Source organism: Colossoma macropomum, unplaced genomic scaffold (genome assembly GCF_904425465.1).
Source record: "Colossoma macropomum unplaced genomic scaffold, Colossoma_macropomum, whole genome shotgun sequence".
Lineage (NCBI taxonomy): Eukaryota > Metazoa > Chordata > Actinopteri > Characiformes > Serrasalmidae > Colossoma > Colossoma macropomum.
This window is the reverse complement of record NW_023494803.1, coordinates 15,533,593-15,556,034: the sequence shown is the minus strand read 5'-3', so window position 1 is coordinate 15,556,034 and position 22,442 is coordinate 15,533,593. Positions and strand designations below refer to the sequence as shown.

Sequence of the window (22,442 nt, the reverse complement as noted above, 5' to 3'; positions counted from 1 at the left end):
AAAATTTTAAAAAATTATGGATCTTACAGAGAGGAGAACATCAGCAGACGTTTCATCAGCTTGGGAAGGAAGGAAAGAGCAAGTCAAAAAAGCTTTTCTGTCTCACCAGGCAAACAGTAACCAGGCAACAGGAAAAGTGATAGCTTTTGGTGCGAGACAGAGCTATGAAGTGCAGTGCTTCCTAAAAATGACTTCTCTCATACTCTGCTGACAGGAGTGACATCCAAATACTCATCAAACAGCTCAATCAAAAAATGGCTTACCACTGCCAAAACAAAACAACAGATGGAGTGGCACTAACATGTGGAATTAAACTGAACACTGTTATGGTACATGGTTTATCATATAAGATGTTTTTTTCCTGCTTAAATAACAGATCTGTGCTCATTTAAATTTTGATATCTGAGGGGAACTGAATTTTCTATACCAGAATTTTCAAATTCATTCTGTAAGCCATGCATAAAATGGACAATATGTTAAAATACTTGACATTTTCATATGGGTCAACACAACACTATCCCTTCCAAGACATTTTACTCGACAGACTCTTTCCCTGTATGTACAGTAAAAATCAGAGACCAGCCTTCAATTATTTATTTTCATTTATTTAATTTCCAGTCCAAATATCCAATAATTATGCTCATTGTCAGGAGAGATTAGATACAAGAAAATCTACTTGCATAAGGAAGGGGAAAGTCAAAGGGAAATAAGTGAAAAAAAGTGAGTTTCTAAAAGTGAACTTCAACAAATTAAAGATATTGAGAAAATGGGACTCTTAACAATAATGGAGGACCTGGTAGACAACCAGTCCTGTCACCATCAGATAAACTAAAGCACTACCACTTAAAGCTTTCTTCTTTGCAAGAAGATGAAAAAGAAAAAAAAATGCAAATGAAACAAAGAAGCTGCTGGTGTTCTCAGAACGGTGGACTGACCAGCCCAGAACCCAGACCTCAGCATCACTGGATGTGTTTGGAATTGCTTGGATTGTGAAAAGAAAGCAATGCAACTTTTAAGACTGAACTTTGGAGGTGAGGAAAAATATCTCTGCACATTTATTTGAAAAACTGAAACCAAGTCTCTTGGAAAGAATGGAAGTTGTAAAAAAAAGCAAAGGGTGAACACATGCAATTCTGACAAATGTAACATTATATTTAGTTGCTGGGGCTTATGTGTAATTTTTTGACAAATATATGTTTTCTGCTTTTTGACTGTAAATATATGTTTTCTGCATTTTGACTGTAAATTAAATAAGTGAAGGGTTGATTGGGCTTTTGCACTATAATGTACATGTATGATTAAAAATAACAATAATTGAATTATATTTAGAAGGAGCACTAATAATGCAAATCTAATTATTGCTTCAGGAATCCTCAGTTAGCTGAATGATGTGTGTTACAGGTGGGTTGGAGGTGAAACTTGCAGGAAGGCAGATCTCCAGGAGGAGTGTTTGTGACCACTGCTCTACATAGAACACACTTATGCACATTTTAATGCACAATTACTGTTTATTTGGTGACTATAGCATGGGGGACTGGGAACAAAACATAGAATTTAGCCTTTGCAAAAGCTTTCTATTTTATATGTTTTATTTTTTCAAATGCATTACATGCAGCATATAAATAGAAATTGTGCACTACAATTTGTAGAAAATGCCATATTTAAGTTGGTTTCATAGAGAGGATGTGGTAACTTATATATATTTTCACCTAGAAATTCAGCGAAACCAGAAGTGTTCAAACATGTGCATCTGACTGTGTTATGTAGGCGTAGCCTTACAAATGCTGCCCCTCAGTGAAATGTTGTGATGTTATGTATAAGTTCCACTGCCATTGAATGAACACTGAATATGGAATGGAGAATGTAAGTATAGAATATACGTTTATAAGTAAGAACAAAGCTTTGTGACATTGGAGGCAGCTTTAGTTGTCAAACAGTTACTGTGGCTGGCTTTTAAAACTCTTGTAGCCATTCAATTAAGACATCTGCTCAAATGAATCCTTTACTTCTTACCCAAATGAAAACCTAAAAGAGCCATAAGCATTTACAAACAAGAACTCATCATTTTAGCTATTTGCATGCTTTTATTTATTGTTGCTGAGTCACTGCTTTGGTCACATGTCTACTGCTTTATTATTGCCACTTTGCAACTTGAGACTATAAGGCTCAGCTATCTGTTGTACTGTACAGTAGTGAATATGCATAATGACAAACCTGAGCTGAAATGAAGAAATAAAGTCAGTGACTTGTTAAATTTCTCTTACCTCTGTATTAGGCACTTCAGTAGCACAAATTATTTGGGAAGAATCTCTATAGTGTTAGTTCCATTCCAGACAAATAATATTTCATTCGTTCAAATGCAGATTTCTCAACATTAGTATTTCCTAAATCTATACACACTGACACACACATTTGTCCAGTGAAGTGCATTGTAAAAATATGGTGTTTTTAAACTTCAAATAATGAGTTAATACAAGGTAAGACAGATTATTATTCTTTTAACAAGCCCTTAGAGGTTCAATACACTCAAACCTTAAGGAAACCTTATGTATTAAGGTCACTTAGTTCTTAGGTTAAAGCAAGAAATCTTTCTCTTTTTATTATACAATGTAGAGTAAAATGTTAGGGAGCATGTAAGTCCCTTAAAACAAAGTCAAACAATCTACAAGTCTTTCATGTATGTGTTCGTCTTTGCAATGACCCATCCACACATAGCTATTATCATCTACATGTCTTTAAGCTTTAGCTAGGTCATTTTTATTTCCAGTTGACATAAATGGCTGCTGAATTTTTTTTTATCATCATTCTTTTTGATGGCTCCCTAATTGGTTAATTGCAATTTCTGTCATAATATATTGCAATTACATGAAAATGCCTCCAGTCACAAAGTTTATAAAACCAAGAATATGAACACTGGGTTTGAAGAAAATTGTTAACCTAAACTTAATAATATCTGAACTAGAAGATAAGCAGTAAATGTACCAGTCCTGATTAACAAGATAAAACATGAATAAAGAGAGGTAAAGCATAAGTTGTACCATGATTCACAGTACTCAAACTGAATGAATTTGATTACTAATGAATAAATTACTGTACTATGCAGAAATAAAGGTATGAAACTGTCACTGGGGCAGTACCCCCAGGGGTACATCTCAGTACCTTTAGTCAGGGGACATAATTACCAGTACCATAATCCATTGAAATGATATTTTCTAAGTTGTATTGACTCCACACACCAGGCTTTTTATTTTATTGTTCCGTTTTAAAACATTAGTTTATGAAAAGGTAAAACTACAAACTTTTTACTTGGGAAAAACTAATTTAAGATACAAAGTTGGACCTTAAAACCCAAGTTGTACCTTTGAAGATACATTTAAATTGTACAAAAAGTGTACCTGCACAGTACCTTTTTAACAGTGTAATTAAGCAGTTAGCTGTGTCAGATATGATGCAGCTCAAATTCAGTATTTTAAGAAAACCTAAAATTATTTAATTGTTTCATGCACCATTCAAACTCATTTTTATTAAATGTGTACGGCTACAAATTTGCTCACTCACCTGCTTAGGAAAACAATGAACCACTAAATGAAGGGTTTATAAATACTGTCAGCCATTAAATGTGCAAAAATAAAACTTTCCTTGCATTAAGAGGGGTGAAACACTATTATAAATGCAAAAATAGTTTTCTCCAAATGTACATAAGAGTGATGTTTGTTCAGTAGAAACTGAGTGGTGCGTGGCAGTAAGAAGTGAAGCTCACTAATCACTAATGTGAACTATTTTTTTTTCAACATTGATGAGCCATCAGGAGGCCATTCTCCTTTTACTACTACTATTGAGCTAAGTGGACAGTAATGTGACCAGAGAAGAGATAATATGAAGAATCCAGAGAATCCAATAATATGAAGCATAAACGTGACCATTACAGTGAGTGTATTTTCTTTTAGGTCTCTAAAATGTGATTTTGACAACAGGGCTTAAATCTAGTCCTGGACTACATGACATCCTGAAAGCAGATACTCCGTTAAAAGGAAGGTGTTCAGGACTAGGCTTAACTCCTGTCTGGTAAACTAATCCTACACATTTGAGACATGAGACAACCACAGTATGATGTGAAAGTTTTGCTTGCTTTGAGCTCTTTCTGAAAAACCCCACTTTTCTTCAGACAGCACATCCATGCGTTTGTTAAACAAACTGAGAAACCTCATGAGTGGAATATGGACATGACTCTGTGTGAGTACCTAAAATGTGTCAAAGTCACAACAAATCCACTGTCCAGCCTAACTCGATGCACAATGAAATCTCGCCCACGAAATACTTCTATTAGAGGTTTTATTACAAAACGTGTTTGATATAAAGGAATAATTTACAAAGTGATTTGTGGACGGCACAAAAAATCAGACAAAACAGACATAAATCACTTCTATTTCCCTCGCCGTATTTAAAATTATCAGTATCGGTTTTCTGGTTGGGAAACCGTTTAAAAACCGACCTTCACAGCAATACGAGAAGGAGAACAGAGGTGAGCGTAAGTCGTCCAAGTGCCTGGAGCCACACACACACGTTCATGATCACACACTGGACGCTGAGCTAGAGCAAGTTAACTACCTCTAAACTAGTCAGAAAAACACCACTGGAGACGAAGGGAGACATGAAGGAGCACAGAAAAACACTGAGGAGAGAAGAAAAACGTCCTTGTTTCGAGAGAATGTCCTCTTGATAGAGATTCCACAGAAATTAATAGCAGCTTTGTCGTCCCCGTCTCCAAAACGGTCGCTTCGATTTATTTTCGCCCCCCAAAGCTACATGTGAACCACGGCGTCCCTCTTCTCGCGCAGGCGCCTCCTGTACTCGTCCAGCCAGTCCCTGAGCTCGGAGATGCGGTAGCCCTCGGGCCCTCGGCCGCCCTGATACACCACCTTGCCGTCCTGCACAATGTAGAGGCGGTCGAAGTAGGCGCCGTACGCCGCATTGGCCGTGTTCTCCATGCCGTCCGCCACCACGGGGCAACCGGGCGGCGCCTCGCGCTCCATGAGGCGCGCTGCGCGCAGACGCTCCTCCAAGCAGCGGTGGCGCGGGATCTGGTAGGGCGCATCCGAGCTCGCCCAGCCGTCTGACGGGTGTGCCTCCTCGATGTACACCAGCAGCGCGTCTGCCACATCGGCGTAGCTGCGCACAAGGCGGCCGAAGGCGCGGAGGCGCGTCATGAACGGCGGTCAGGTACAGCTACCGAAGTTGAGCACGAGCGGCCGCGCGCCGCGCGCGTACTCCAGGATGCGGCGGCGGCGCGCGTCCGCCAGGCGCACCACCTCGCTGTTGGGCGCCGCGCGGCCCACGCGCGCCGCCTTCAGCGCGTCCAGCTTGTGGCCATGCCACACGGCCCGCAGCGACGCCACACTGAACATACGGTCCGAGTCGGACACGCAGAGCGGCGGGTCGTCGTCGTCGTCGTCCGCGTTCCTGCCCTCCTTTTCTTCTGCCTCGCCCTCGACCTCCTCCTCTTCGTCCCGCGCCCTCGCTCGCACCAGCACGCGCTTCCGCACGCACAGAAAGTCGAGGAGCCACAGCGCGATCGCCGCGAACACGAAGCGCGGCAGCAACGCGAGACAGGCGAGCGCGCTCCGCAGCGCCTCCGCCGTGTTCATGGCTCTCCACTGGACGGAGGAGAAGCGCACCCGATGGGCCTTTATATAACGGGGGTGAGGAGTTGCATGGGGGAGATCTCTCTCTCTATATTACTCTCTCTCTCTCTCTGTCTCTCTCTCTCTCTCTGTGGCGATTACCTACCCGCCTCCCGCCTCCTGCTTAAAAGTTCTGCTCTATACGAACTCTTCTGAGAATGTGAGAGGAGGACACGAGAATTTCTAGTCACGAGATCAACGGGAGATGAAACATGAATGAAGACTCCAGAGAGATGAGGACAACGTTAAAGCGGCAGCTCCGCTCTAAACTGACTTTAACACCGAGCACTTAAGACTTCTGTTTCCATGTTTTCATTTTTCAGAGTACTTGGAAAATCCAGGGGGCTTGAGTTTCTACTACTTGATGAGAATTCAGCACATCTCGGGTCCTTCCCAGTGTTGATTAGCAACGGTGGTTGCATGAGCGCTCACCTTTTTGTCACTCACATAACAAACATCATTCAAAAAAAGAGGCATTAGGACATTGTTTCTTAAGTAGCTCCTACTTAAGGGACAATGTCCTAATGCCTCCTTTTCTGAATGATGTTTGTCCATCATTCCAGTCCAACTTGTTTGCTGACGTATATTTACTGAAGTACAGGTCAGCAGACGTGTGCATATTTTTGCCATTAGCCACGTTATAAGCTCAGCTTAGATTTTAGCAAACAAATATGTTTGCTGAAAGGCTGGTAGCTTCATCTACACTTCAAGTAGGGATCAGACTAGCTTGCTGACTCCTGTTTGCTATATATTATGACAGAAATAGCTATAGAAATGAAAGATAGCCCACTTATCAAATTTACATAATTATAACATTTGACCTGTATTAGGCTACAGATATGACACTAAAAGTAGTAATCTGAAAGGAGGTAATGTCATGGAATCCAGCGTGTTTGGTCTCCGTGTTTGATTTTTTTCAATTTATCTCTTTAATTGAGTACTTTTCTGCGCAGTGTTTGGCGGACTCTTCGCCACTAGGAAGCGCTCTCGATCCTGACAAATAAAGCACTTCAGTGAACTTACTTCACTGAAAGACTTGAAGCCATTAACATTTGCACGAAGCTCTGATGCTTCTGTTTAAGATGTCTAGATATGAAAGACACACCACAATTCAATAGGACTGAATGACACAATTCAGAAAGCCACATGCTGGTCTATGCTGGTTTATGCTGGTCAAATCATTGTCTGGTGCTGGTTTAGCTTGTCACCCTGCATTGACATAATGGTTGAACCAGCATACCAACATCCAAAACACAACACACGCTGGTTTTGCTGGTGATAAGCTATGCTGGTCTAGGCTGGATTTTCTAGCAGGGATTATCACGAGGAGACATCCACTGTTTGTTTGTTTAAAACACATTTTGACACAGCAGGATGAAGGGGAATCTTTCTAAACTTCTTCATAATAAGATGATTAGCATGTAGCAATTCAGAGAATATCTATATATTTCTTAATGTATGGAATGTGTCCTTTTATTAATTGTAATAGATTTTGAAACAAGAAATATTTCATAACAGTGTGTTTTTAATTTGTTTTGTGGAGCAAACAAAATGCTAAATGCCAAAGATCCACTGCTTCAGGCATTACACAGAACTGAGTGGCAATGTTTAAATGGCTTTGGGCTACAGATGGATGTCGCTTGGCCAGATTTAAATGTTATTTAGTAACCCTTCCAAAATAAATGTACGTTACCAGTTCAAATCATGCATGATTTATTCTCAGTCACAATACACTCTTATAGCAGGATGTGACAATGGGGAGGCGCTACTGCTGCAGCTCTATTGCAGTGCTGCCTCTGCTGTGCTACAAGAGATCAGCTAACGCAATGTGAAAAATGGAACTTCCCGCTTGTCCAGTCATATCGGATGTCATAAGTTGTAAGCCAGTCATATCAGACCAGGGGGAGGGTCTCTGGTTTTACTTGCTCTGCAACGAAAAGTTAGTGGCGACCGTTGAAACTGAAGCCGGGATTTTGGCCTAAAGCTCACTAAAATAAACATTAGGCCTTATTTAAAATTTTTAATATACAGAGTGAAACAGTAAGTGGTTACAGAGTGAAGATACCCACTTACAATATGGAGTTGGGTCAAATTATGGTCAGTATAGCTGCCTATGGGGTTTTAACTTGGTTACTTGTTAGTTAGCTAACTTTGGGTTTACATTTAGGCTAACACTAACCTTAGCTAGCAGACAAGCCAACTATTTTAACCTCACTTCATAGTGTGAGAGTGTGAACGAGTGTGAGAGATAGAAACAGCATTATTGACAGCTCTTTATATTCTTTGTTGTAATATTTCTCTTCAGTATTTGGAAACAGTGACACCAGTATTTGCTGTATGTTGTTGTTTAAAGTAAGTTAATATCACTGAACTACAGGCCTTATAGTGTTGATTGTGACGTGTCAACAGAATTCAGACGCTCGCGGATAAAAGGTGCAACAGTCGTTTTATTATCATCAGGCAAAGCCGTGGTCAGAAAACAGGCATGGGTCAAATCTAAAGAAGCCAATCAGATCACAATCGTGATAATAATACTAGGCAGACGAGAACAAAGGGAATAAACTAAAGTCGTGGTCAAAAAATAAGCCAAAAGGTCAAAAACACAGATCCACAACAATAGGCAGCAGTACAAAGGGGTTAAGCAAAAAACAAGGTCAGGGAAACAAAGAACAGGTCATAACAGGCAAAGACAATCAGAATATAATGCTCAGTAAGTTCTTGGATAAACAATACCTTGCAATGTCTAAATCTAAAGCCCGGTTTTGTATACTAAGCTAATATGGTCATATGACAAGATACACAGGTGCACAACATTAGTATTCTGGAGATTGGGAGCGCTGATAGGTGTGCATGTGATTGTGTGATGTCATGTGATCTCCTGAAGGATTGTGGTCCGTTACGGTTTCCGAGTCCAAGGGAAGTTGTTCTGACACGTGATCTCTGCATGTATGCTGGGAAATGAAGTCCGAATCTTCCCGATGCGTGACAGTATCACCCCCCCCAAAGAGTCCGAGTGGGCCTCGGACTGAGGCCGACCAGGACGACCACCACGCGCACCACCGCATCTCCGAACAGGGGCGTGAACTGCACCGCCGAGGTGCTGGACCAACGGATCCTCTCCCTGAGGATCGGGTAGGAAGAGAGCAGGACAGCTGCTTACGTGGGTGACCTCTGGGGCGAGGAGCTGGCTTCTGTGGGTGTCGGCTGCGAAAGTCAGCAACCAGAGCCGGATCCAGTATGTCTTTAGCAGACACCCAGCATTGATCCTCTGGGCCATACCCCTCCCAATCCACCAGGTACTGCAGCTGCCTGCTACGTCTCCTGGAGTCCAGCAACCTATGGACCGCGTATACTGGAGCCCCATCTATCACCTCTGGTGGGGGTGATGCAACATCTGGCATAGCCTCGTCCAAGGGCCCTGTAACAACAGGTTTAAGAAGAGATACATGAAAGGATCTTGAGACTCGAAAGCGAGGGGGTAAGACTAATCTATATGTTACCTCATTGATGCGTTTAACTATCTTGAATGGCCCAGTGTATTTGGGCTGCAGTTTTTTACAACTTTCCTCTGGTTATGGAAATCCTTCGTGGACAGTGCATTTTCTATGTGTTGATGGGTGTCCTCCCATACCTGCTCACTTCGTTTCATCCATTCGTCTACTGCTGGAATGTCTGTCTGAGCGCCAGTCCAGGGAGCTAAGGGGGCTAGTAGCCTAGAATGCACTGAAAAGGGGTCATCCCTGTGACAGAGCTGGTTAAAGAATTTTGGGCCATTTCAGCCCATACCAAATATTTAGGGATTGTCATGACAGAATAATCGTAAAAACTTTCCCAGTTCTTGATTCACCCTCTCACACTGTCCGTTAGCTTGTGGGTGATACCCTGAAGTGGGACTAACTGACACCCCAATCTGTTTGAAGAATGCTGCCCATACCTGAGAGGTGAACTGAGGCCCCCAGTCAGACACTATGTCTTCAAGAATTCCAAAATTACAAAAAACCTGTTGAAACAAGGTTAAAGCTGTCTGAAAGGCACTGGGAATAGCTGGGAAAGGTATGAACCGTACCCCTCTGGAGAATCGTTCTACCACAGTAAGAATGGTGGTAAACCCTTGTGATTCTGGCAGGTCAGTTGCAAAGTCTATAGCGAGGTGGGACCACGGTCTGTGAGGTACGAGTAATGGCATTAGCTTTCCTGCAGGTAACGTCTTAGGTGTCTTGCACTGAGAACAAATGGAGCAGGAAGAAACCAAGGAATGTATGTCTCTGGTCATGGAGTGCCACCAATAGCGTTGTGTGAGGAGTTTGTGTGTGCGGGTTTCCCCAGGGTGTCCTGACGTCAAAGACGAATGAGCCCATGTAATAAGCTGTGTGTGGAAAGCTTCTGGTACATACAACTTATCTGGGGGGCATTGGCTGGGTAAGTCTAGACCACGATTGGCTCTTTCTATTGCTTCATCTATCTCCCATCGAATGTAAGATATGGTGACTTCAGGGGGCAGAATGTGTTCTGGGTTCTCTGGGCCTGGTGTGGTATTTTCCCCCTGATGAAGGCGGGACAAGGCATCTGCCTTAGTGTTGCGAGAGCCAGGTCTATATGTGATGCTAAACCAAAACCTGGCAAAGAACAGGGACGACCTGGCTTGACGAGGATTTAGCCTTTTCACATTACGGAGATATTCCAAAGTTCTTATGGTCTGTGATTACTGAAAAAGGGTGATTGGCTCCCTCCAGCCAATGTCTCCATTCCTCCAGGGCCAGCTTGACCGCCAACAACTCTCGATCCCCTATCCCGTAATTTCTCTCAGTGGAGGATAACTTATGCGAGTAAAAAGTGATGGGGTGTAGTTTCTGAGGAGAGCCAGTCCGTTGGGATAAAACTGCGCCCACGCTGGTTTCCAGGGCATCCACCTCTACCACAAACGGTTGGGCAGGGTCAGGATGTTTAAGAATAGGAGCAGAGGTGAATGCCTCTTTGAGTCGCTGGAAAGCTTTCTGTGTTTGTGCATTCCATGTGATTCTCTTGGGGTTTCCCTTTAACAATGATGTGAGAGGGGCAGTGATACTACTAAAATTACGAATAAACCTATGATAAAAATTAGCAAAACCCAAAAATCGCTGCAGGTCTTTGACAGACTTGGGGGTTGGCCCCTGAACCACGGCATCCACTTTGTGATCGTCCATAATGACGCCTTGCTGGCTAATGATGTACCCTAGGAACGACATGGACTGTTAATGGAACTCACATTTTTCCCCTTTTGAAAACAGATTGTTCTGCAAGAGTCTACGTAGAACTGATCGGACGTGTTGTACATGTAGCTCTAAGTTGGGTGAATAGACAAGGATATCGTTCAGGTATGTGATGACATAGTACCCTAACATGTCTCTGAGAACATTCTTAATAAATGCTTGGAATACAGAGGGGGTGATAGAGAGCCCGAAGGGCATTACCTGATATTCATAGTGCCCACTGGTGGTCAAAAAGACTTCCACTTGTCCCCCTCCTTCACCCTAATGAGATTATATGTGCTACGTAAGTCTAACTTGGTGAAATACTTGGCCCCTTGAAGTTGTTCCAAGGCGACAGGCACCAATGGAAGAGGATATGGGTAGGCTTTGGAAATTTGATTGAGGGCTCTATAATCAATGCAAGGACGGGGGCCGCCATCTTTTCTCTTAATAAAAAAAAACTGGAGGCTATGGGGGATGTGGATGGTCTAATGAATCCTTGACTGAGGGCTTCTTGGATGTAGATGTCGAGAGCCTTCTGCTCATCTTGGGTCAGGGGATAAATTCAGGGTTTTCTATGAGCTCTGTAGCACAATCATAGGGTCTATGAGGCAGCAGTTTGGTGGCATTCTGTTTGTTGAACACTTCTTTCAAATCAAGGTATTCAGGGAGGATTTCAAAAATGGACTCAGCGTTTGGGCTTTCCACCGAGGTAGGACAAAGGGATAAGGAAGGAGTAATCAGGCAGGATTGAAGGCAATAGTCAGACCATCTAGTGATAGTGTGTTCGGACCAGGAGATAATGGGGTTATGTTCTTCCAACCAAGGGGGTCCTAGGATTAACTCGAATTTCGAATTTTCAAGGACGAGGAAGGACAGAGTTTCTTTGTGTAGGGCACTAGTTTCTAGTTCTAATGGACTCGTGACTTGGGAGATGGTGCCAACTCCTACTGGTCCCCCGTCCAAAGCGGCCACTTTAAGCTTGGTTTGGAGGGTCTTCACGGGAGCTTGTAGTTCTTCCACCAGTCTGGCATGGATGAAGTTCCCCTCCACGCCGGAATCGATCAAGGCTGAAATGACAAGAGAATTTGGATGACAGTAGATAATCACTGGCAACATTACAGACTTCGACACCAACCCCTTTGTGGCCACACTCACTACATCTTAGCCTGGTCTGAGCTAGCAGGTGAATTGTCAAAATACACTGAGCACTGAAGCAGGAATCCACAACATTTCGCTGGGTCTCAGGCCAACTGAGCCTGCTGTTCTGCCTGTTGGTGAGCGATTGACTCCAGGGAATGAGTCACTCCTGACAGGACCTGCTGGTGTCGTCCAAGAAGTTGCCCTTGTTCAGTAAGAGCCTATTGAAAGGCCTCCGGGTCCGCCGTCTGCATGTTCAGCGAGGTATTCTGTGACGTGTCAACAGAATTCAGACGCTTGCGGATAAAAGTCGTTTTATTATCGTCAGGCAAAGCCGTGGTCAGAAAACAGGCGTGGGTCAAATCCAAAAAAGCCAACCAGATCACAATCGTGATAATAATACCAGGCAGATAAGAACAAAGGGAATAAACTAAAGTCGTGGTCAAAAAATAAGCCAAAAGGTCAAAAACACAGATCCACAAACGATAGGCAGCAGTACAAAGGGGTTAAGCAAAAAACAAAAAACTTCCTGATGCGTGACATTGATCCTAATGCAACTTTATATCCTTCAATTCCTTAACATGTAGATGTAAGATGCAACAGCTGTGTCGAAGGCCAGTCAGATGAAAAGATTTTTACGAGTTGAAAAAAAATTTGAATTGATTGATCTTGCACTATGTCATGGAGTTTTGTAAATGAGTTTAATTGCAAAAAAAAAAATGTGTAACTAATCACAGGAAGAGAGGGAGAGAAAGATGCTGAAGGAGACTGACATGGCTGAAAAAGCAGATCTGATAGAGGTTAGTGATTAAGAAGAAGGCAAGGAAGAGTTATTAAAGTTTTCAGTTATTTTAATACTGAATTTATTTGAACTTAACTGAGAAAATATATCTGTCACTATGATCATGAAATTTTGTCACTTAACTCATTAAACATGCATACAGAGTTAACACTTTTTTGATTGCACTAACTGAGGCAGATCTATAATCTGTGTATTTGAATAATATATTTAGGATCTCACTCCTCATCTAAGACCCCCGATGCAGAAGGATGAGTGGTTTCAGAAAGTGTGTGTGTGTGTGTGTGTGTCTGTGTGTGTTTGTGTGTGCTTATCTAAGAGAGAGGAAGTAGCATTGCTTGATTTCAGTACCTTTGCTTAATCTATGCCTGTTGTAAGTAGATTGATATAGTACTTAAGTCATATTAGCTTAGTGCCTAATACAAACTACAAAGCGAGATATCTAATATCTAAGAGTGTCCCAATTTGACCAAATAGCCATTGTTTGATACATTTTCTGGCTCTTCCTACTCTAAAAGGTCATGATGAACAGACACTTTGGAGCCCTCAAAAAAAAAAAAACACCTCTCCAGGGGGACCATGCCCCCAGAGTCCCCTAGCAAAGCTTATTTCTATGTTTTTCTTTAATTAAGGTATGTTATTGTATTTTGTTATGAATTCTGGGCACTGATGTCCACAATTGTATAATTTACAGTAAATAAAAAACAATCCCAGAATCCCCTGAAATCTATACAAAAGTGAAATGGGAAAACTAAGGACATACAAAAACTAACAAAAATGCAGTCAGCCTGGCCCTGCATTTCATGCTACAGCATCTCAACAGTCTTGGAACCTACACTAGAGTTCTGTTTGTGAACCTCAATTCAGATTTCAACACCATAGTGCCAGAGCTGCTGCAGGTCAGACTGTTCCAGCTGTCTGTGCCAAATCCCATCTGCCAGTGGATCGCAGATTTCCTGACAAACAGGAGACAGCAGGTGCAACTTGGAAAACACACGTCTGACCCCCCCAGGCCCTCAGTACTGGAGTTCCAGAAGGTTGCGTGCTCTCATCCCTCCTGTTCAGTTTCTACATCAATGATTGCAAAGGGATCAGCTGTGAAGATCCTGCAGTTTTCAGATGACACCACTGTTGTGGGCCTCATAGTTAACGGTGAGGAGTCTGCCTACAGAAAGGAAGCCAAGCAGTTGGTGTCCTGGTGCAGCAGCAACCACCTGTTGCTAAACACACAAAAGACTGTAGAAATGGTAGTGGACTTCAGGTGAGACTCTTTAAGTCTGTGTGCTTGTCCAGTCTGTTCAGTATGTGCAACATACCTGGCAAAATACATTGATTCTGATTCTGAAACTGTCTAATCCAGTGTATGACAAAAATTGGTCCAGATGCAAAACAGAACTGTCCAATTTTAAAGGGATTTTGTAATTTAGTATAAACAAACAAGTGAGTGATAGTAAAACATGCCAAGATCAGTACAGACCCTCAGAAGAAAAATGGTTGATGATCTGTCCAGGAGGGGTAAAAGATATTTCAAAGAAATACAAGTCCATTAGTCCTCAGCTGAATTATTGAAAATTTTGAAAATTCCAGATTACCGGCAGGCTAACAAATATATTCAGGTGCTTATGGAAAGATGCTTGTTGTGCAGCAGTTTCCATCTATTGTGTCACTGTAAATGAATCACCTGTTTATAAACAAAAAAAAGGTGCAGGAAGGAGAAAGTCTCTTCACTCTTCACTGTAAAAAGAACACAACAGAAAAGATCACCTTAGTGAAACAACACTTGTTGCAACAGGGAATTCTTGAGTGTGAAACAAAAGTGTTATTTTAATTAGTATTATAGTAATGTATTTTAATGAAATATTCTAATTTTACCATATATCACATAGCCAATGTTGTTAAATCACTTATTTATTGTTATTACTAAGACATCACCAAACCATCAGCAGATTCATACTGAATGAAACAAAGATTGTCTGTTAGAGTTTCATTCAAAAGCTAGGACATAGCCGTGAACAAAAATATTGTGGGACAGTAAAGATTTTCCGTGAAATAATTGTTTTTAGGTACAAAAAGACTAACATATAGGAAATAATGAATTTTTAGTCTCTGTATGTGTATGTGGTACATAAACCTTTAGGACTGTGCAGGATTTAGTTCTTTCAAATTAATTTACTTCAAATTATGGTCAGATATAAATCAGGACTATGCACTTTAAGACAGACTTCAGATTCTAGCTATAAATAAAAAGCAAGGGTCCATCACATAAATATCTTATTGTATTCCATTACATGACATGGGAAGATATCAGTAATTTATCACTTCAAAACAGACAAAAATATTTAGTATTGTTGAAAATAGAAGTTACAATGGATAACATTCAACTAGAGAATGGAGGGTATCCTGTGTCTCTTGTATAAAGTAGGCTTTGATTTGATTGTCGCTACGCGGTTTGGTTTGATTGTCCCTACATCATCTTACACTGCCATGATATCCAGTGATGTTGACACCTATTTTAATTATATTACTAATTAAAGGTTAAAGTCCTTAGTCAGTAAATATTCAGCATTAGAAGGCTTTTGTGCTTTCCATAATCAAAATGAGGAAAGATTTATTTATTTTTTTGATTTTTTGTGTTATTTTTTAAAATATTCTGGAACAGAGGCATGGACCTAGGGCTGTCATACCTATGTTTTACAGTATGTTAGCTTAACATTATGGAACACAAACAATTACTATGGTTACTATGTCGGTGGTGTCAAAGTAGTTGTATTGGTATATTATTATTATATACTACATGTTGTCCTTTTAGACATGGTTTCAGTGCTAAAAGTAAAAAGCAAATAGATCAGTGGTCACTAGTAGGGTAGAGTTTGATAATGGGTAGTTTTACCTTTTACTGTGAAGTACTTTGACACTTTACTAATATTTCAAACATGTTAACATTTCTGCTGTTTTTCTTTCCATTCTCCCCTAGAATCCGTCTCTGAAGCGTGGGTCAGCGGGTGGTGGGTTAAAGTCAAGTGGGGCATAATTAAACAAATTATATCTTTGCTAGAAGATATTTTGTTAGAAACTTGTAATTTGGCGCTTTTCTAAGAGGTGAATCCAAATGATAGATAACTATAACTACAGGCTTTATGTGTTTTTAATGTTCATGTAAATGTGTAAGATAATAGTGTTGTGAAGTAACAAACATGTTTTACATCTCATAAATTACTCCTTACTCCCTGTGATGGTTTGCTCCTTTAAGGGAAAAGCTACTGAATGCACCACAAGGTGAGTTTTTTTTCTTTGGTGAGGCTACTATTTGGGAGACTGCTATTAATGTATTGTGTATTTTTGGCCACAGATAATATTTTTGCTGTGTCAGTAGAACCCCATTTGTACATTGTAACAGTCATTTGAAAATGTCCTTTTTGACTCCCTGAAAAAACAATACAACTGTCATTTTTGACTCTGAAGCCATTGCATCTAGGAGGTTACATCTTCACAAAAAACTTGGCCCGTCATATCATTAAATCCACTTATTCACTCTCAGAGACATCATCTTATATTATGAAAATAAAGATGATGTCTGTCTTTGTATTTGATTGATTTATCTATTCTTTTTGTAAAATATCAAATTCATAAATAGATATTCCACCCTTATGCTGCACTGTTTCCTTTAGAATTAACTCATACATTTAGTATATATGAAAAAAGCATATTTATTTATTATTTATTATTCAAAATGTATTGTTAAAAATAATAAAAAATCCTAATACTGTCTCTATATGAACCCCTCTCACTCACTTTTTGTTTTGGTTTTTTGGCTCCTTTTTCATACAACATTAATTTTTTTCTTCCTTAGTTTTTACTTCTATATTATATAATATAAAATATTATTAAATATTATTAAATTATCTGTATTACATGTGTTATGTCATACCAAGTACCATATATTTAACTTGTTTATGCTATGAATGTCATTTAATCTGCTTGTTTTTTTTATAAAGTTGAACATTGTAACTACAATATCTGAATTTGTACATTCTTATTGTCACAAACAAATATTTAATTAAAAAATGATGCAAGTCCTGAATTCAGTCTCTTTAAATCATAAAAGCATATGAGATTTCACTTTCCTTTTAGGTTTTCGCTATTAGTTTTGTATAAGCAGTATTAAGATACTGTGGCATCAGTGCAAAATAAGATTCAGGAATCATTGTGCTTTAAAGGCAAATGCTCTTTTATTGAACAGGAAGCAAGGTAGAACCACCACTTGGGGCTGCTAAACTGGAACCGGAGTGAAAGAAGACTGATTGAGGTGGGGGGAGAACTGGGCGGCTTCTGCCTGTTGCTAGAAGCCTGTAACCCCCTTTGTAGCTGAGGTAGGACTGTCATAAAACTGAGAACCAGGGCAGAGATTGGGAGAGATGGTAGGGATTGCAAGAACTTCATCACAAGACGAAAGGTAGGGATGTTTATTTATAGGGCATTAGATTGGAAGGCGGAGGGGTTTCAGACATGTTCCTCCTCCAAAACTTAATTTATTCCATAACTCTATTAAAAAGTTGATGCTGACCTGTGTAGTGGTGCGGATAAACATGCTGTGGCTTTATGGAAAGAATTTAGAGTGAAACAAAAAGACCACTTCTTTTGATACAGTTTACATTCTGAATAGCAACCTTTGGCATTCATTTTAGCCTGAGAATTGTGGTAATTTTGTCAGTTATCCACTCCACAGGACTGTACAAGAAATTCAGTAGCACAAAGAAGGCAGACATTGGAGTACATTTGTACACACTGTAAATCATTTGGCTAAATGATTGTTCTGTTTGTTTATTATGAGTCACCGTACCTGTATGTCTTTTGTGTGGCTAGGCCATTGGGGTCTGTCTAGTTCAGTCATGCAAGTAGACCCACCGAAATGTCAGCTTTTACTTAACAGGTTTTTATGTTCCTGATTAAAACCTATTATGATTACTGACTCACACAAACCAATTTCTACGTGGTGTACAGACTTCTTGCCTGTGAGTATTTTTTTGTTGGACAACCTGTTGCATTTTTTCCAAACTGTGCTAGCTAGTCAGTGACATCGTCCTTGAATATGAAAAGTGGATGGATTTCACAGCCTCAACCCTCTTGTTTTTGATAAAAATACTGGTGAGTTTTTGAGCAGGAATACAATATTTTTATCACTACAGCACACTTTGACAAGCCTGCAAAGACAAAAACTTACATTCTTTTCAACATTGCTGGACCAGAAGACTTTAAATGGGAGTGTTCATTTATCTAGCCCTGCGATGGACTGGCGACCTGTCCAGGGTGTATCTTGCCTTCCGCCCAGTGACAGCTGGGATAGGCTCCAGCACCCCACCGCGACCCAGAAGGATAAGTGGTCTAGATGATGTGTATGTGTGTGTGTATGTGTGTGTGTTCATTTATCTATGTGGCTAAAGTGTGTGCACTCAGAGCAGTAATAACCCTGGTGTGTCCAGAGAGGAAGTTTCACGAAATCTGCCACCCCAAAGCAACAGAATGATGGAAAGACACAAGTTTCATTCGAGAAATCAGAAACAAGGTGAGTGTATTGAGTCATTCATCAGTGATTTGAGGATCAAAGCTGAAAGTTACCTTTTCAGAGATTTGACTGATGAGTGTGTGTGGTATTACTAGTAACAAAACCACACACAGTTGAAACACACGCAATCAGCCTGCCGCTACACCCTGCCTCACTCTCAGTCCGGCAATTGGCGCTAGACCACGATCCTCTGCCTGCCTCTCTTTTGAGAGATAGCGAGTTAATGTTTGTCAAAGCCATTTCAATCTGCTGCATTCACAAGATCACAAAGGAAAATAGCGAGACAGGACAATGGTGTTGAAGCAGTAAGGCCAGTTTCAAGCAGAAAGCACCAGTTAAGACCCCAATCATTCCCTCAGACTACCACAAACTGCAGTAATTGTAGAAAAAGTCATGCATCTAAATTGGAAAATTATCCAGTATTCAGACAACAATGCCATAATTGCAAAAAAATAAACCATTACCAAAGTTACTTGAAGTGTAAAAATGAAATCATAGAAATTCAAACACAAAGACTTTCAGATAGTCTGTGCAAGAAGTGACGTGGATCAGCCCACAGCATGCAGAGATGGAACATTTTATGTGGATGGTGTCGAAGTTGACAACTGCGTTGATTGTGTCAATTCTAAAGCCGAAGAAGGACACATAAATGGCAAGCACACTGAAATAAAAGTCGACACGGGAGCAAAATTCAAGGTAATGTCACTGGAGACTTTCAAACAAGTAATTAATTGTGAGCAACTGGAAAGCAGAAGAAAACTGCAAACCTTGTCGCTTATGGGGGCACCCCAGTGTGCCCTCACAGACATGGACGCACAAAATGCTCAAACTTAGAAGGAACTTCTGGCTGCTGTGTTTGTCTGCACAAAATTCAAGGACTACGCATATGGAAAACCCACAGTTGTGGAAACCAACCACCAACCTCTATTCTGAACAAGCTCATTCATGTCACCCCTGCTCATCTCCAGAGAATGTTGCTCTGGCTGCAGAAAAATTACATCAGCTTGGTGTACAAAAAGGGCAATTACATGTATCTGGTGGATGCACTTTCAAGATCTCCAAACTTACAAATCTCCCAAAGCCCTGCTGAAAACGATCTCCACAGCCCACCTGGAGGAACTCAGAAAGCACAAAACAGTGAATGAGGTGCTACAAATTTTCAGTATAGTCATTCAGCAAGGATGGCTCACCAGAGAATGCCAGCTTCAGCTTGCTGTTAGTCTCTTTTTCCTTTACAGAGATGAACTCACAGTGCAGGATGGGGTCGTCATGAAAGATTACAAAGCAGTCATTCCCTAATCTCTGCACAACGAATACATTAACATTGTGCACAAAGGCCACCCAGGTACTCAAGCAATCAAGTACAGAGATAGAAGTGTCATCTTTTGGCCAACAATGTCAAAAAACATCACTGAGGAATTGTTCTCATGTGCAGTGTGTAATAACACCAAGTCTCACCAGTCTCACCAAATAACCTCCCATGGTCCATGGTGGCCACAGATATTTTTGAACACTACCAAATGCTAGTGGATTCATATACTGGATGGTTTGAAATTGATTTTCTTCATGACATCATTAGCCATCATTTCCAAATGGAAGAGACACTTCTCAGACCACAGTACAGATTTTGTCAAACAATGGGATTTTGTTTGTGCCACCAGAAGCCACCAGAGTTCCCTAAGTTGAGCAGGCTTGCAGAAAGATCAGTCTGCAGTGTCAAGCAGCTGATGAAAAAATCACACAGAGATGGAACTGATGTCTTCCTCAATCTTCTGAACCTAAAAAACATTCCCTGTGATCCAACATTAGGCTTGCCTGCTTAACATCTGATGTCATGTCTAATGGCTTTCTCTTTTTGCTGCAAAAGAGATTCACATAGTAACAAAACCACACACTGTTGAAACACATAGCGCAATCAGCCTGCCGCTTCACCCTGCCTCACTCTCAGTCCGGCAGTTGGCGCTAGACCATGATCCTCTGCCTGCCATAAGGCCTATCAGAGTAACAGTGAGAAACAGATCTGTGAAAATCAGTCACTGTTACCAGTGAAAACCAGTGACTCCTCTTAGAAGTGTATCACAGAGAACCAAGGATGTCAGTGACTACTGTTAGAAGCCTGTAATGATGATCCGTTTAGTATGAATATGAGAAGCGCTCAGAGTATTGTGAGGCAGGTGAAGCAATATCTATGATTAAATAGTTCAAAGGGTCAGTGGCATGCAGGTGAGGTTTTCTGTACAGCGTTGGACAGCAAGACGCTCCATGGTGGTCAACTGGACCAGAAAGTGAAAAGTAAGGGCCACCCAATCGAGGCAGATGAAGTAACAGCATCAGACCGCACAGGATGGCCAGTTGTTTAGTTCAGCAATGAAACACACAGAGAATTAGCAGTACTGTTTGAAGTGACTGAGAACATAATTCATTGTTAACACAGTGCAGCAGTGATTCCGACAGGCCTAGTTGTAACAATCAGATTGTAACAAAGACATGAGGGCTCCCTATGATATAAGCACCTGTCTGCTCCACCATCAACAAACTTCAGTGAGTAGGATGACAGCACTAACACTCCCAATTTGCCATAAAGCTCTTTGTCCCAATTACTGCTAGTTTGAGTTTTTAGTATATAGCCAAGGCCAACGACTTAAATGTAGGAGTGAGAAACCCCATAAGAACCATGAGCACTATTTGGGGATGTGTTGAGAGAGCACTACAGGACTACCTTTACGGGCAATTATAACAGTGTTTTCTCACTGTTGGCAATACCAAAGAAAACCTTGGCTGGCCCAAATCGAGCTTTACCTCTCAGAATACTATCATAATGGTAAAAAGCTCCAGCATAATAATAATAATGATAATAATACAAGCCTAAATAATAATTCCTAAAAAAGTTGGCATGCTGTGTAAAACGTAAATAAATGTAAATAAAAACAGAATGCAACGATTTGCAAATCTCATAGATCAATATTTTATTCACAATAGAACACATAGCAGCTGTTGAAAGTGAGACCGTGGCATGCGCCAGCCCCCCGGGCCCCGACGATGACGGCCGCGAGAGTCGGCAGGAAGGCGGGGCCGAACACCCAGCGGCGACGAACCTCGGCCAGGGCGGCAGGAAGAGAGCCGCGAGTGTGGAGGGGGCGGAGCGAAAAGCCCGAGCTCTTCAGAGTGGCGCGAGCGACGGCGGGAGGAGGAAGACGACGACGGTGCCGGTAACGAGAGGCACAAGGGGAAGGAGCGAGTCCCGAGCTCCGCCGCCTGGGCCCCGCCCCCTGTTACGCGGCGAGGCCGCGCCACTACACCTCACCTTCGACCCGGGCGGCTGAGCCGCCAGCTGGGGGCGGTGACGAGGAGGCGGAGCAGCGAGCTCTCGTTCCCTCTCGGCTCAGGTGCTCGCGCTGCCTTAATGAGAGCCAGCTGATGCTGATCTGGCGGGCAGCGTGAGCGCCTTTTAAAAGAGCTGAGAGGGAACAGAGAGGGAGAGAGGGACGCGCAGCAGCAACAAGAGACTGAGGAGCTGGAAAGCTGCTTATTGAGGCTAAAGGGACTGAAACCACTGAAGAGTGGCCAGCTTAGGTTCTTTGTATTGTTCGGTTTGTCTGTTTGATTTGAATTAAAGTAATGGCTGCTGCAACCTTTAATCCTGCCTCCAGCGTCCTCCTTGAGCCCGGGGTAGCACATGCCGTGCTACAGAGACATTTTACCATTTCATGAACAACATTAACTCATTTAGAACTTGATGGCAGCCACGAAGCCACAAAGTTGCTTAAAGTCTAAAACACGAAATCATAGAAATTCAAACAGAAAGACTTTCAGACAGTCTGTGCTAGAAGTGACAGCGGATCAGCCCACAACATGCAAAGATGGAACGTTTTATGTGGATGGTGTTGAAGTTGACAATTGTGTTGATTGTGTCAATTCTAAAACCGACGAAGGAAATGAAAGTCGACACAGGAGCAAAATGCAATGTAATGCCACTGGAAACTTCTAAATGAGTTGTTTTTCATGAAATGGTAAAATGTCTCACTTTCAAC

At 41.5% G+C, this 22,442-nt stretch overlaps 2 protein-coding genes across 2 annotated transcripts; both read right to left on the bottom strand.

Annotated features, from left to right (window-relative positions):
• Positions 1–4,318: 4,318 nt before the first annotated feature.
• On the bottom strand, positions 4,319–5,746 carry dio3a (iodothyronine deiodinase 3a). Its single transcript, XM_036593321.1, has one exon. It carries the CDS (start codon positions 5,643–5,645, stop codon positions 4,803–4,805), a length of 843 nt encoding a protein of 280 aa, XP_036449214.1. The 5' UTR covers positions 5,646–5,746; the 3' UTR covers positions 4,319–4,802.
• Positions 5,747–8,261: 2,515 nt separating this feature from the next.
• On the bottom strand, positions 8,262–9,361 carry LOC118823962 (chromobox protein homolog 2-like). The gene is made up of 2 exons (XM_036593837.1): positions 9,313–9,361; positions 8,262–9,099 (listed from the first exon to the last, which is right to left on the bottom strand). The coding sequence occupies exon 2, from the start codon at positions 9,080–9,082 to the stop codon at positions 8,495–8,497; it is 588 nt and encodes a 195-aa protein (XP_036449730.1). The 5' UTR covers positions 9,083–9,099; positions 9,313–9,361; the 3' UTR covers positions 8,262–8,494.
• Positions 9,362–22,442: the final 13,081 nt, after the last annotated feature.

Bases quoted from the DNA above. Each gene is read 5' to 3' on its own strand.
- LOC118823962 (XM_036593837.1), bottom strand. From the start codon at position 9,082: ATGCCAGATGTTGCATCACCCCCACCAGAGGTGATAGATGGGGCTCCA.